Source organism: Filicampus tigris, chromosome 4, assembly GCF_054856515.1.
Source record: "Filicampus tigris isolate MCC_2025a chromosome 4, RoL_Ftig_1.0, whole genome shotgun sequence".
NCBI classification, from domain to species: domain Eukaryota; kingdom Metazoa; phylum Chordata; class Actinopteri; order Syngnathiformes; family Syngnathidae; genus Filicampus; species Filicampus tigris.
This window is the reverse complement of record NC_141220.1, coordinates 4410441-4424677: the sequence shown is the minus strand read 5'-3', so window position 1 is coordinate 4424677 and position 14237 is coordinate 4410441. Positions and strand designations below refer to the sequence as shown.

Genomic DNA, 14237 nt, shown 5'->3' with positions numbered 1-14237 from the left:
CGGGCTATGCTTAAAAAAAGGATACTTCCCGGGAAATCTACCAGTTTAAACCCTATCTGTCAATCTGAGTGGTTAAATGTCCAGCTAAAATTATGCCAGAAGCTTGTGATGGCTACAAAACATGTCTGTTAGAGGTGAACGTTTTGCTATGGGACAAACATTAGTGAGGTTGTTTGTATGATTTTGGACCTATAACTATGCAATATGGGGGTTAGCATAATTCCAAATAATGTTCCATTCTAAACTTAATAACAGTGTATACTGTGTAGCCATTCCACACAAGGGGGGGAAAAGGTTCAAATAAACCATTGCAAGCCAAAATCATGATTTCCTTGGCTATGATGAGCATGTATAAACCTCTGTTGGCACCTGTAAATTCTATCATGTCTTAATTTTGTCCCCAGTTGGATGGATGATGAACTGGTGTCCGCACTGACTCCCAAACTGATAGGCCAACGACCCAACACTTATACCTACACAAAAGCTTTAGCTGAGTATCTGGTGCAGCAGGAGGCTGGTGACCTCAACGTTGCTATTGTGAGACCCTCCATAGTTGGTGCCAGCTGGAAAGAACCTTTTCCCGTGAGTTTCTGTTCAAGTAATCCCCCCCCCCCCCCCCCCCGCAAAAAAAAAAAACTTAGAAGCCTGTACTGAATGTCAATACCTGTAATTCAGTGTTAATAATAATAATAACAATAATATTGTGTTACTTCTGTGTGCTGTTTCAGGGTTGGATTGATAATTTTAATGGACCAAGTGGAATATTCATTGCTGTAAGTACTGGGAGAAATATGGTGAAGGGTTTGTTGTCACATTAATCATACTGTCACACCAGTGAAACAAACATTACATATTTTGGACAAAGTGCTTTCAGTGGTATTTTTTTACCACTCCTAAAAAACAGAATTAGTGGCTTAAAACCAGTTTGAATTGGGAAGTCGATTTTGATTTAACCGAACCGCATGGAATCGTTGCGTTTTAAAACGTACCATCCTTGAATCATATCCTACCCTATGTATCGAGATTTGTATCGGATCGTCTTTTACTGGAGAGATGAGTATGCCTAGACAGAACATATTTTAAATTTAAAACTTTGGTTTGGGCTTTTCCTAAATGATTTCTCTTTTGCTTTTATTTCACAATATGTAATATACAATACCCTAAAATATTATTTGCCAGATGTAAGTAAGCATTTGACTAAATTTTGTCATCATCCATCAGCAGCTTGGGTACCCGTCCATCATTTGTCAGTCCGTAATTTTTTTCAAACAGAACCGAATTGTAATAATCAGTTGGTCGGTCTGTTAGTCGGTACGTCCGATCACGTCAATCGTCAACAAAATGTGATTTTATTCATCAAAGAAAAACAAAATCCAAACTCTTAGTGTTTTGCAAAAATCCCAAAGCCTTGCACATGGCTTTGTAACCTATTCTAGAATGATATTGTAGAGTTCACTCACTATGTTTGTCATTTGTTCTTGAATTTCTTTTGAAATTTCAGTCATTTCTTGATTCAACACACTGACCTGGGTGTGGCCAGTGAAATTGAATTAGGCTTTCCAAAAACTGTGGTTAATCACAGTTAACTCATGATTTACAAGGGGTCAGTTACTTTTTCAAGTAGGGCCAGGTTTCGATTTAATTTTTCCTTACTAAATATATATATTTTTTAAATACAATAAACAAAATAAAAAATGTAGAAAATGGCAGTTCATATTGACTTGCATTACTGTGAGATACTAAAACTGATTATCAGAAATAGTTCAAGGTGCAGCATGTAGAATTTAGTGCCATCTAGTGGTGAGCTAATAGGATGCAGCGGCTTAGGCTCGAAGCGCGTGCATTTTGAAACATGTGCACTGCGGTGCCTCAGAGAGACCACTATGCAAGCCTACCACCAATTTCTTCAGCAGAGGTACGTTCGCTAAATGTTTCTCCTTCTGGTGTCCACAGCAGAAAGATGCCAGCGAAACATGGCAGCTTTCTGTAGGGGTGGCACACGCCCTATGTAATATAATTAGCGACTTCACCTACAATTAGATTGAAAAATTGTCACTGTCCCTTTAAGTGTGACAAGAGTGGAAAAAAAAACAAATAATGAAGGCAGCAAATACTATTAATATCACCTCTTCCTGGTATAGTATTTACCTATTTTTGAACAAAATCCTTTGGCAGTTAAGAAAACTTTTGAGAGCCTTAAGTTGCCTACATTTGAATTTTGAGATAGTTGCATAGTTGTATTCATCAAGTTTTATCTCTCTTTAGGCAGGTAAAGGGATCCTACGTACAATGAGAGCATCGAATGACGCAGTAGCTGACTTGGTGCCTGTAGATGTGGTCATCAATGCTACACTGGCTGCAGCCTGGTATTCTGGATCACAAAAAAAGAACAGGTTGGAAACTCAACAACTGGACTTCATTTGCTAAGGGATTGCACAGGCAAAAACAGCTGTGAACTTGATTGCTCACCCGATCAGATGTGGAACCAAATGTACTAACCGGGCAGGAATGAGTCAGCCAAACATGTAAAATTACCGCAGAGCGCATTTTGTATGCTCTGTGAGGAGTACATGACTTTATTCATTAAACATACAAAATGTGATTTATTAACCCTGAGAAAAATTGCGATGGCTTATTTTCCTTTAAATGCTGTCTTTCAGACAGGTGCAAATTGCATCACTGTTCGTAACCATGACAGGAGACGCAACGATGCAAAATGAGAGGCGGTAGACGGACCTTCTCACATATACATTTTTTAAATGTTATGAAAAAAATGAAAAATTACATTACAGCCCGTTTCAGCAACGCAGTTTTGGAGCTTTCAGAATGATCGAAGGGCTGACTTGCCACCTGTCACAAGAAGGAGTCATGCCATCTCATCTATGACAAAACTCCTTTCAACTCTTCCGTATGCCTGGGTCATTTCAGCGCTGTGACAATTTGAAATATGCGCAAGATACTTCCACATTTACAAAAATGTGAAAAAGCACTTCCTCCCCACATAGGTGAATGGTGACGTGGACCATGACATAGCAGTAGTGGAACTTAATGTCTCAATGTCTTTTTTTTACTCAAGCTGTCACCACAGAGTGTTCACATTTGTGATCCTGGTCCTACATTCAGATCTTTTTCAAGGTGCACATTTTTTTCTGCAGTGCTTTTAATTAAAGTTGTTGTTTCTTTGCAGGCCCAAATCCATCCTGGTTTACAACTGCACGACTGGTGGCATCAACCCATTTCGCTGGGGAGAAGTTGGTATGTCTCTTTAGTGTTATCTTAAACACAGTCTAAAACAGCCCCGGACAGGGGAGTTTGCAGTTCTAGATGAGAGAAACCTGTCATCTAATGACAAATTGTGCACAACATCTGATCAACCTGCCACACCCAACATGGGAACATTGTTTGCCTGTTTCCTGTGGATCCTGGATATTAGCTAGTCATTGTTAAATGTTATAAGGTTGACGTCTTAAGGCCTGGATACACCAATCTGACGTCAGGCGTCTGTAAAAGTTGGGGCATCTATTTACGCCGTCTGATTGATGTAGCGAACACCATCGTAACATCGGACCTCGTCAGGAAGCATCTGGTGGGCGTCTCAGCATGTTGAATCAGCGTCGTCAGTCGTGACATTTAGTCACTCTGTTAGCTAGCGAATCAGCGCGCGAACGGGAAGTGACAAATGCGGATAAAAAGTGAGCATGCCTTTGCTGCCTTAATCTTCTTACAAGTACAAGAGCGAGGGTTGATGATGTATTTCACGATACCATGTCAAGAACCTGAGGGTTTACTTCACGTGGGAGTTCATCGCGAGCGAAAAATGAATGCATTGTTTTCGTTTTTATAATCCAACACGGGCCAATAGCTTTCTGGTTGGCTTTTTCTAACCATAAGGAATCGTGACTAGCACCGCCGATGGTATGGAGAGGTATTACAATCTCACGCACGCGCAGAAGGTACTTTAATGTTCAGCATCGCTGTCTGTCGTTGCGGTGTATTTTTCTAGCTTGACGTGCCGACAGTCTGCCCAACGCCACAGAGGGTAAGCGTCGGTCACAGTTGGCCAACGTCGGATTGGTCTATCTAGGCCTTCAGTCTCAAAAGTGTTCAAAGCTACTTCCATTACTTTAAATATTACACTAACATTGTTATATTTTACACTTAGCAGTGAATGGTGTCTTGAAACTGTTCCGCCACCATCTGGACGCGTGAATTAAGCAATACATATTTGCATGTATGCAGTGTTTTATTAAGTCTATTTAGTCTAAGAATACCTCAAAATTATAAAATCATTCCATAAAGCATCCTAACAGTAAAAGCAATTATAGAAAGCAAGGATACATGCTTGAATTTCATTGAAAAGATTCCAAATGATACTGTTAAAGAAAATTATTATTGTTATTATTATTTATTTATTCATTTTTATAAATAACAAGCCTATGAAGTGAAGCTGCAGTCCGGGAATATTTAATTGAAACTGGAATAAAACATAGAGCACTGAAATGCTTGGCCTTGCAAATGGACTGTGGAGACTTAGCTGCACTAGTTAGTGTGATGATTTTGATCATCTTGTCAGTCGGCAATTAATTCCATTCATCAATCTTGAGGTGTTCCAAAGCATGAATGTGTTTGGAAACTCATATTTAAAGGTCCATGTGGCTTATGCGCTGTACAGCCATCTTACATGCACATTATTGTTAAAACTACTGTCCCCATCTAAACTAGAGATGAGCACAAATGAGAATGCCTGCAATCAAAATGATCATTTTAACTAGACCGGATCTGGCCGCTGAAGATTGATGATGATACAACTAGTTAACGAAAAGAAAAGTTGAATCTGCATTGTTTTAAAAAAAAAAGTATGGCACAGCTCCAGACAAAACCCCCCAAATAATACAACACATCTTACACTCCTTGTCGATTACTTTTGTTTTTTAGAATACCATGTAATATCTACTTTCAAGAGGAACCCTCTCGAGCAGGCTTTCCGTCGGCCCAATGTTAATCTCACTTCCAATCACCTAATCAATCAGTACTGGATCGCTGTGAGCCACAAGGCTCCAGCCTTCTTGTATGATGTGTACCTCAGGCTGATTGGACGAGAACCCAGGTAACCTCATACTATCGCCGTATCGGGCTTCCTGGCCCACTCCTGTTTTCCAAAATGCACAAAATGGCCGCCACACACAGACTTTTCTGCTGCTTAACTCCTGTCACTTCTTTGTCAGTGTAGTAACATCTTAAAGCTGTGCTGCTCGTGTATACTGCAATGCTTGTCAGTTAAAGAATGCATAACCCAGATGGTCCTCTGCATCAGTGGGACGTTATCACTGGTTTATGCACGCTTTACATTCTACCACTAGCAATGGTTGAGTCCTCGGTTGAGTTTCCAATTATAATGGCCACCTAATGTAGGTCATCTCAGTTCAGCCTCAATAAATGAATGAAAGTTGGCCTAAATGTGACCATGCCTTTGGAAACCCAACCAAGGTTTTGATGCTCTTTGAACCGCCTTGCTTAGCTGCTGGATTTGTAACATTGACTTTAGGGCATTGGATTCACCCATTTTTTTTTTTATTTCAGAGATCTCTGATCTTCAGATATTCACTGCATGATTAACAAGCTAACATTGTTAGTAGCATGACGCAATAGGTGTATCCTTAAATAACCACAGGAGGAGGGATTCCAGATTATAAATTGCCTCCTATTTTTCTCCTTGTTTGTCATGTCTTTCTCCTACAGAGAACTGTATAAACATGACCTTCAAGACCAATCCATTAGAGCAAGCCTTCAGAAGGCCCAATGTCAATCTCCGCTCCAACCCCTTTACTAATCAGTACTGGACAATTGTCAGCCACACGCTGCCAGCTCTCCTCTATGACTTCTATCTCGGGCTGAAAGGCCAAAAGCCTCGGTAAGGTTGTGTGTCCACTTTTTCCTCTCCCTGATAGTCTGGCCCAGTTTTTGCACACAAACCGCGCCACACATTTGTATGTCCCTTGGCTAATACTCACATAGTGTAGTCAGAGAGTATTCAAGTCATCTTTATTTATTTAACATTAGTTATGTTGCAAACATATGCCAAAATAAATCACTTTATTTGGAGCGCAAGATGAGTTATTGAAATTGGGGCATGACACCAAGATTTCAAATACGCAAAAGGGTTGTTCTGAAAAAAAGATTTCACACTCATTAATATGGACTTATTAATGCCAAAGCTTCTCCAGTAAATTAGGGGCCTGTTCTCCCAATTGTGCTTAAATCAGTTTCTTTCACGCCTTTCTTGCGCACTTTCAAGATGTTGCGATTCTCCCATCTAAACTTTTGAGACACCCACCGTGCGTAAATTGGACATATGTGTTCAGTCAACAAAGAGGCGTGATTCAGTGAAGACTGGGGTGGCCCACATTTTCGAATCGTGGTGTTTTCGTGAGACATACGAAGTCCTAAGAGATCCATTTTGAAAGTATCTCACACTTATGTTGTGAAATTAACTTTTGTGTCGTGCATCCGAAAATTATCGCCAATGACGTGTGTGGCTCATCCAGAGACTACTTTGAAGGAGCGTGTGTTTTTGATTTTTCAAATCCAGTACAAGCAATTTAGTCTGAATACTGTGCTCATAACTGAATATTTAGGAGATGCTGCAAATTGAGAGTTGACCAAGTTGCCAAGTAACACACTGCGCACGTGGCGCATCAAAACCTCCCAAAAATCTATAACTCAGGGCCCATTATTATGATGAATACCGTATTTTCCGGACTATAAGTCTCTCTCTTTTTTTTTTTTTTCCATAGTTTGGGCGGAGGTACGACTTATACTCTGGAGCGACTTATGTGTGAAATTATTAACACATTATTACTGTCATGGCTTGTTACGTTAGTGCTGACTTGTATTTATGAAGGCAAAACAAGTCAGCACTAACAAGCCATGACAATTACTTCTATATCATTTCACATGTTATTGTAACCCACATAAAGAAACATAAGGTACATCAAAAAAGCTATTGAAATGCATGAATAATTTAAACCTTGTTGAAGTCGAATGTTTTGTTAAATAAGTAATTAAAATGGTGTGATGAAAAGACAATTTGACTGTTAAGGCCTTGCTAGTCGAGGAAGCCAGCTTATCCAAACAGCTAAACATTCACAAACTCCACAGACACTAGGTGTGCAGCGAAGTTGCCTGTTTATATTGTGAAACTGCACAAGAAACAGAAAATACTATAAATCTATGCATTACATACACATGTGTTTTCATAGAAATGAACAAGATGAGCCTATGCTAACGATTAGCGATCAGGATTAGCATTAGCGATAGCGATTAGTATGTTCAGTCAACAACCTACAATCATCCACAATTCAGCTCGTATATAAATGTTGCATGCTCATTACACACAATTGTCTAAGTTACTTACAGACAATGGTTGAACAAGAATGAACCACAAACAGGCAGTTGCTTGCCTCTGGCTAGGTTTTTGCATCATGCAGCCACACACTTAAGAAGCCGAGCACAGAGGAGACGAAGACATAATTACGACCGAATACATAAATATTTTTGGAGACTTGGAAACATTATACATGGTCGTGAATAAATAAAAGACTTATTTAATCGATCTACAACCGTTTTGGTGAGTTTAAAGTTATCTTACAGTAACTTTCTTGTATTCTACGTGTGTGATTGTTAGCTAAATGTTACCATCGTAGCTCGGTGGAAATGATGTGTACTAAGCACAATTTCCTCCCAAAATGGGACTTATACTCCAGTGCGACTTATATATGTTTTTTTTTCTTCTTTATTACGCATTTTATGGCTGGTGCGACTTGTACTCCAGAGTGACTTATAGTCCGGAAAATACGGTATATTGTTTGTGATTGGCACTTCAACTCCAAGTCGGTATGTGGAAATACTTCTCACAGGTGAAGAAAAAAGGCAGCACGTGCTCATCCTTATTTTTCACCAATTAATATGATAGAATGTCAACGTTGGGCCGTCATTGTAATGCATTAGGGACGTATGCATGTATGTGAGCCCCCTTCGGCATGTCAGCACGCGTCAGTTGAATCGGCCAGTGACGGTCATCACTCTCTGTCAGCAGCTGTGAAATGACTCAAAACTATGATAATTTGCCTTCGGGAAGGACTAGACCTCAGTACAGCCTCTGGAGCGTGGAAGACAAAAGATGCTGAAAGCGGAAGTCAACCCAAACATGTTTTTTTCAAGAGTATGTTCTATGCCCACCCACAAACTGAAACATGGCATTCTGATTAATATTGTGTGTGTGGAATAATAGTTAATCTACCCGTTTTTAGCCAGCTCTGGGGGTGGCCATTTTGTCACTTCTGTTGACTGAAAATGACATCACAGATGCTCAGGGCTCAGATAACAACCAATATTGGCTCAGCTTCAGAAAACAGGTGAGCTGTGATTGCTCATTACCTAAGCCTTGAGAAACTGTGATCTCATTTTCAGTTGACAGAAGTGACAAAATGCCCGCCCCCAGAGATGGCTAAAAACGGGTAGGTTAACTCTTATCACACACACGCAATATTCGTCATAATGCCTTGTTTCAACTATTGGGCCTGCTTAGAACATGTTCTAGAAAAAAATATGTTTGATTTGACTTCCTCTTTAAGTCTATGGGAAACTGCACACACTGACAGATTTGTCAGGGAACGCCCTTATTTCAAGGTCACCCCACCCAAAGTGTGTACATTTCATGAATGTGTCAAAGTGGAATGCTTACTGCGCAGCCAGAAAAGTGCGCAGGCACGCGGGAGAATATGCCACTTAATGAATAGAAGCATTATGCAATTGTAAAGGAAATTCATAAAATGTACACATGGACAAATTTGGTGTTAACCCCCAAGCCCCCCAAGCCCCCCCCCCTCACAAATAAGAAAAAAAGCAACAACAACCAGAAAAAAACACAAAGAACTAACTTGAAACTTTAAGTTTCTCCAGCCTGGTGTTAAGAACTCAGAGACAGGCTCTTGACCAAATTAGAAAAAAAAATAAAAATGAGCATGAAGGGGAGAAGAGGCTAGTTGAACAAAAAGCAGACCGGTGTGGAGGAAATGACCGTTTCAGAAGGACAGCGATACAGCACAACCCTTCACCTATCAGGGCTTGATAGCAGAGCCACCTGACATACGGTCTGACGAAAACAAGATTCAACTCTTTTGCCTCACTTTTAAGGTGTACATGGTCGGTCGGTGCTGACACCCAGGCTTCAAGTCCAAACTTCTTGGCTGCCTGAGATCACCAAGGTTCTTCTTTACCTTTGCTGATCGTCACACAGCTTTTGACATAGGCTTGCAACATAACAAAATCATTCTTCCAAAATGCGGTGTGTTGTTTTGCGATTAGTTTTTATTACATGTGGTATTTAGTAGCATGCATTTTGAAGTGGTGAGTAAACCTCCACATTACAAAATATCACTTTGGGTTCAGCTGTACCAAGTGAGTCTGGTTAAAATGTTGCAGGTTTAGGCTCGTCAGCAGCAACCTTTGCCTCTATGTGCTGCTTGAAAATGCACACAGCGCTTCTCATTTGACTCACTTACTTTGCCAGATGGAATCTGAGTCTTCTTAATTGTGAAGCATTTAACCTGAATTAGTTCCAAAGTGATTAGAAGGCTCAGATCATTCCATTTGTGTGGGTTTTTTTCACAAGAAGTTTTGCTGTTATTTTTCAACACTGATTTATTGCCACATTCATACTTCATTCAAGTGGAAGTCAACCAAAAAATGTTCTATGCATTCTGATTGATATTGCTTTTGTGGAATATGAGTTAAGCAATAAAATCAGCTTCAGAAAACAGGTGAGTCGTGATTGGTCGTTATCTGAGCCCTGAGAAACTGTTGACAGTCGACAGCAAACTGTTGATGTCATTTTCAGTCGACAGCAAGTGACAAAATGGCCGCCCCCTGAGATGGCTAAAAACGGGTGGATTTTACTCATATTCCACAAATGCAATATTTATCTGAATGTCATGTTTAGACCAGTGAAGGTGCATAGACCATATTATTGCAAAGAGTTTTGGGACTTCCTCTTTAAAACAACGCCCACATGAAATATCTTTTATCAACCGGATGCTCTTAATGGATGACATTTTCTGGAAGTGGAAAATGCACACAATTCGATATTTTTTTTTGAATTATGAATTTAATCTATTAGAACATTTGACCATAGTTATTTAAAACATCATACTTTATATAACTCGTTGTTTGTTGTAAGTTACTTAGAACAGTGGTATACAAAAAAAAACGATGCCCAAAAATGTCATGGCAACGACAAACATCCGAAACTGCACAACCAACTATGTCCTAATTTGTTAAACAAGCTTTTACCAGTGAACCAATTGGATTGTGAGAGGTATCAACGAGGATTGTTGACAATTTTAAGGTGAATATAGATTGGGGCCATTTAGGGCATACACATGCATACCACTGTCTAGCTGAAATGTCTTTCTTTTAGAACAAATCACCTTATCACATCCTGGAAATCTCTATGCAAATAATCAGAAAGTAGATTGAAATGAATGATACTTCATATACGTAAACTGGATCTCATGTACAAATAACAGCAATCCTACTAAAACACTTTCCTGCTTCTCACTTGCAACACCTGACATCCCATTATTTTCCTTTTTTTCATGATCACGCTTTTGTTGACACTCCAAACGCCTTAGTACACAGCTTGCCGTCTTTGTTCACTTGGCCTCGCTTTGCCTCTGCGGCCCCTCACTGAATTATGTCTACAGACTGTTCCCGCTCTATCCCATAATCCTTTTTAATCTTCATTCAATGTCTGCCTTACCTCACTTTCTTACCTGTCCAAGGATGATGAAGACAATCACCCGCCTCCATAAAGCCATGATGGTGCTGGAATATTTTACTAGTCACTCCTGGGTGTGGAGCACTGACAACGTCGCCATGTTGATGGCGCACATGAACCCCGAGGATAAAAAGGTAAGCGAGTCATAATTAGACAATAGACCACTCTACGAACAAAGCATGCTAGTTGGCAGAGAGTTACTACTCTGTGTTCATGTGTTGTCGTAAGTCAGGTACAATTGAGTAAATCATTTATACTGCTTGCCAGTTGACAAGCGTCTGTTCAGTAAAAGAAATTCTCATGGAATCCTAATGTCTGGAATGCATACTTGTGCCCTCAAAGTAGGGAACAATTTTTTATCAAATTCAAATCGACATTGTGGTGTAATAGAATGCAATGTTCAAATAACAAAGCCTGCAATTTTGCAAAAAAAAAAACAACCAAAAAACAAAAGGGTGCTTCATTTTGGTCGGCCGGCTTTATTTTTATGTAGTATACAGGTATATTTTATTCATTTACCATACTTTCCTGAATATAGCCGCACCTTTATGAGCTGCACCTACTTAAAAATGAATGAAAAAAAACATATATAAGCCGCGCCTATCTGTTGAAAAATTAGATATTTACTGCATTTACAGAACGATTTCGAACTGTAACTATACATGTATGTACCTGAATAGATTCATTCCTAACAGTGCCTTTTAACATGGCAGCAACTTTGCTGATTAAAACGGAACAGAACAAAGAGAAAATAATTTATTATATCGTTATTATATAGTATTTACTTATCTTCATTTCTCCTGTGTTTGTCTCCTGTATCACAAGTCACTTTAATCATTTTCACTGAAACCCATGAAATCATTTTCTATGTTGAAAAATTAGATACTTACTACATTTACAGAACAATTTTGAACTGTAAGTGTACATGTATGTACCTGAACAGATTATTTCCTAACAGTGCCTTTTAACCCATTAAGGCCTAAAGCGCCTTTCTCAACAGCTCCCCAAAACCTAAGGTCGCCTTTGGAATTACCCTTGAAAACCTGAAGTTCTCCCAGAAATTCAACACTTACAAAATGATTAATATCTCAGCCTTAGTGGTAGAAACGCGGTTATGCGCTCCCGGGCCTAATGGGTTAACACGGCTGCAACTTTGCTGATTAAAATGGAACAGAAAGAGAAAATAAACAGTACTTATTGTTATTTCACTGCCCGCTGCTGCTCCAGTTTGTCAGCTAATGTCCACCTTTTATTATTTGTTCTAGTTATTGTTCTACTACATACCGCCAAATGCAATAACCTAGTGCATAGCACCCTCGCCTGTTGAACTCCTCCACCTGCAGTCACATCCTGTTAACGGCAAATGTATTGTATTGAATTGTACAGTTAGAGCTCCCCCAGGAAGAAAAATCCACAGAATAGCCACACCTTTATATAAGCCACATGGTTCAAAACCTAGGAAAGAAGTAGCGGCGTATAGTCCTTAAAATACGGTATTTATTTATGTAGTGTCTGGATACGTTCAATGCTAAAGAAGTGCAGTCCACATGTTAATGTATCTATTTTGATGCTATTGACTTTCCTGCCATTTTCACATGGAAGCAGGATTCTTAGATACCTTGATACTCTGCCACACTTCGTTTATTTTAACTACGCGTTCGTCAAAATCATGACTTTCACACCTTGGCACGCAAACAGCATGGCCAAGAAATCGTTATCATACCATCCACACAGTCACGTTTTCATGAAATAAAATGAAAGAGGTTTATTTAAAGACAATTACTTGGCTAACTTACTATTCGTACCCTCTGTGGACACGCTTCAAACGCGCCACTTACTCAAGTACTTACCCAGCTGGTGTGTACTAACTTCCGTTGTGAGCCCATGGGTGGGTTTTGACGTATTGTATAGTTATTTGGGTCCAACAGACGACAAGGCTGCAAGCATTCAACAAGTTACTTATTTTTCCACACTTCCCCTCCTTCACACTTCCCGGCCTTCAAAATAAAAGCATGCCAGCAAACCACTACACAGCAGTTTTGCTACGGCGTATTTCCGGAAGTAGGAAAGTGCATGATGTGCCATACTTGAGTGCTGCGCACAGCTTGGATATACTTCAGGACACAAGTTGTTTTTTAAAGAAGCCTAAAAAGAAGCCTTTCACAGAGTAGGCTGAGGCCGGACTAAAATCCACTTCCAGCCATGCTTAGTCCAGCCATTTTAAAAAAATTTGTCACCCCTCCACCCCAAAAATGGGCATCCAGGCCTGAGGGTCCGACCAACCCAGGGACGGACTGCCCAGCTCTGCGTAATACCATGGATTACACCAAAGGACGCCCATTTCACTGACGAGGAAAAGCTGGCGGATAGCAATTTTGTTTTGTAAAATAACTGTTAACATTTAGTAGTACATATCTTATCCCTTTGCATGCAAAGTATGTCCTTGTTTGGGTCATCTCTAGAGTGTAAAAATCTGTCCAAACCGTAATTCATGTTCTTGCCAGCTCCACCGTACACTTAAAGCGACGACCCGGAAGTGTAAGTCTTTCGTTCTCCTCTGAAAATAACGTTGTATTATTTTGCAATAATTCTTTTATTGCAAAATAACACAATAAAAACTGTCAACTTATTGCATTATAGCCCAAAAGTTTTGCAATAAAACACAATAGTATTGCCTTATAACGCAATCTTAAATATTCTCGTGATGCCCCCTTGCTAAATGCTCTCTTGGGTGACACTTAAACAGTTTAAACAATTCAATCCACTCCCGATACTCCCAGCCGCTAAGTGGATATGAATTGTTAATTAGCCAGCTAATGAGCTTTAAATAATCTTTATGAATTATGAAACCTCTGCCGTTAGCATTCCTCCCATGGCGCCATACACGGACGCTTTTTTGGGGGGAATGTGAGGATGGATGCGCTTTAAATGGACAAGGATGGGCGGGGTTGGAGGACGATTATTTTTATGAATAAGGACGGAGAGACGATGACGCGAGGGTGCCCAGCATGGACCGGCAAAATAGGGTGACATGCCCATCTCTGGTTATTGTATGACTGATTTGTACTCCATGTACAACACTTCGTATGCAGTAATGGTTGGTTTAAAGTGCTCTATAAATAAAGTTGAGTTTAGAATTGTAAAGAATGAAGAGATTTTTGTGGCATTGTCCTTTTTAGATTTGATTGGAAAGAATGAGCCATCAATCGCAGTATGCAAAATGGCCTCGGCCGTCGGTGACAATTAACCACTCTGAGTGGCTGTTACCTCGCTAATCAGTGCATGAGATACAGTAGAAGTAGACTAGGTATACACAAAAGCAAAGCAAATAAAATTAAATCAATTAAGTTGATCAAAACACTTAGACTTGATACTGCTTGTAGTATGAGTGTGTTGTGCA

At 39.8% G+C, this 14237-nt stretch overlaps 1 protein-coding gene across 1 annotated transcript in view; it reads left to right on the top strand.

Moving 5' to 3' along the window:
• The window catches only part of far1 (fatty acyl CoA reductase 1), a 38631-nt gene that overhangs the window by 18209 nt on the left and 6185 nt on the right, over positions 1–14237 (top strand). The window contains exons 6-11 of the mRNA XM_086029300.1: positions 405–582; positions 729–773; positions 2266–2393; positions 3188–3255; positions 4936–5107; positions 10842–10971. Of these exons, the coding sequence (XP_085885426.1) occupies positions 405–582; positions 729–773; positions 2266–2393; positions 3188–3255; positions 4936–5107; positions 10842–10971 (721 nt within the window). The remainder of the gene's footprint in view (positions 1–404; positions 583–728; positions 774–2265; positions 2394–3187; positions 3256–4935; positions 5108–10841; positions 10972–14237) is intronic.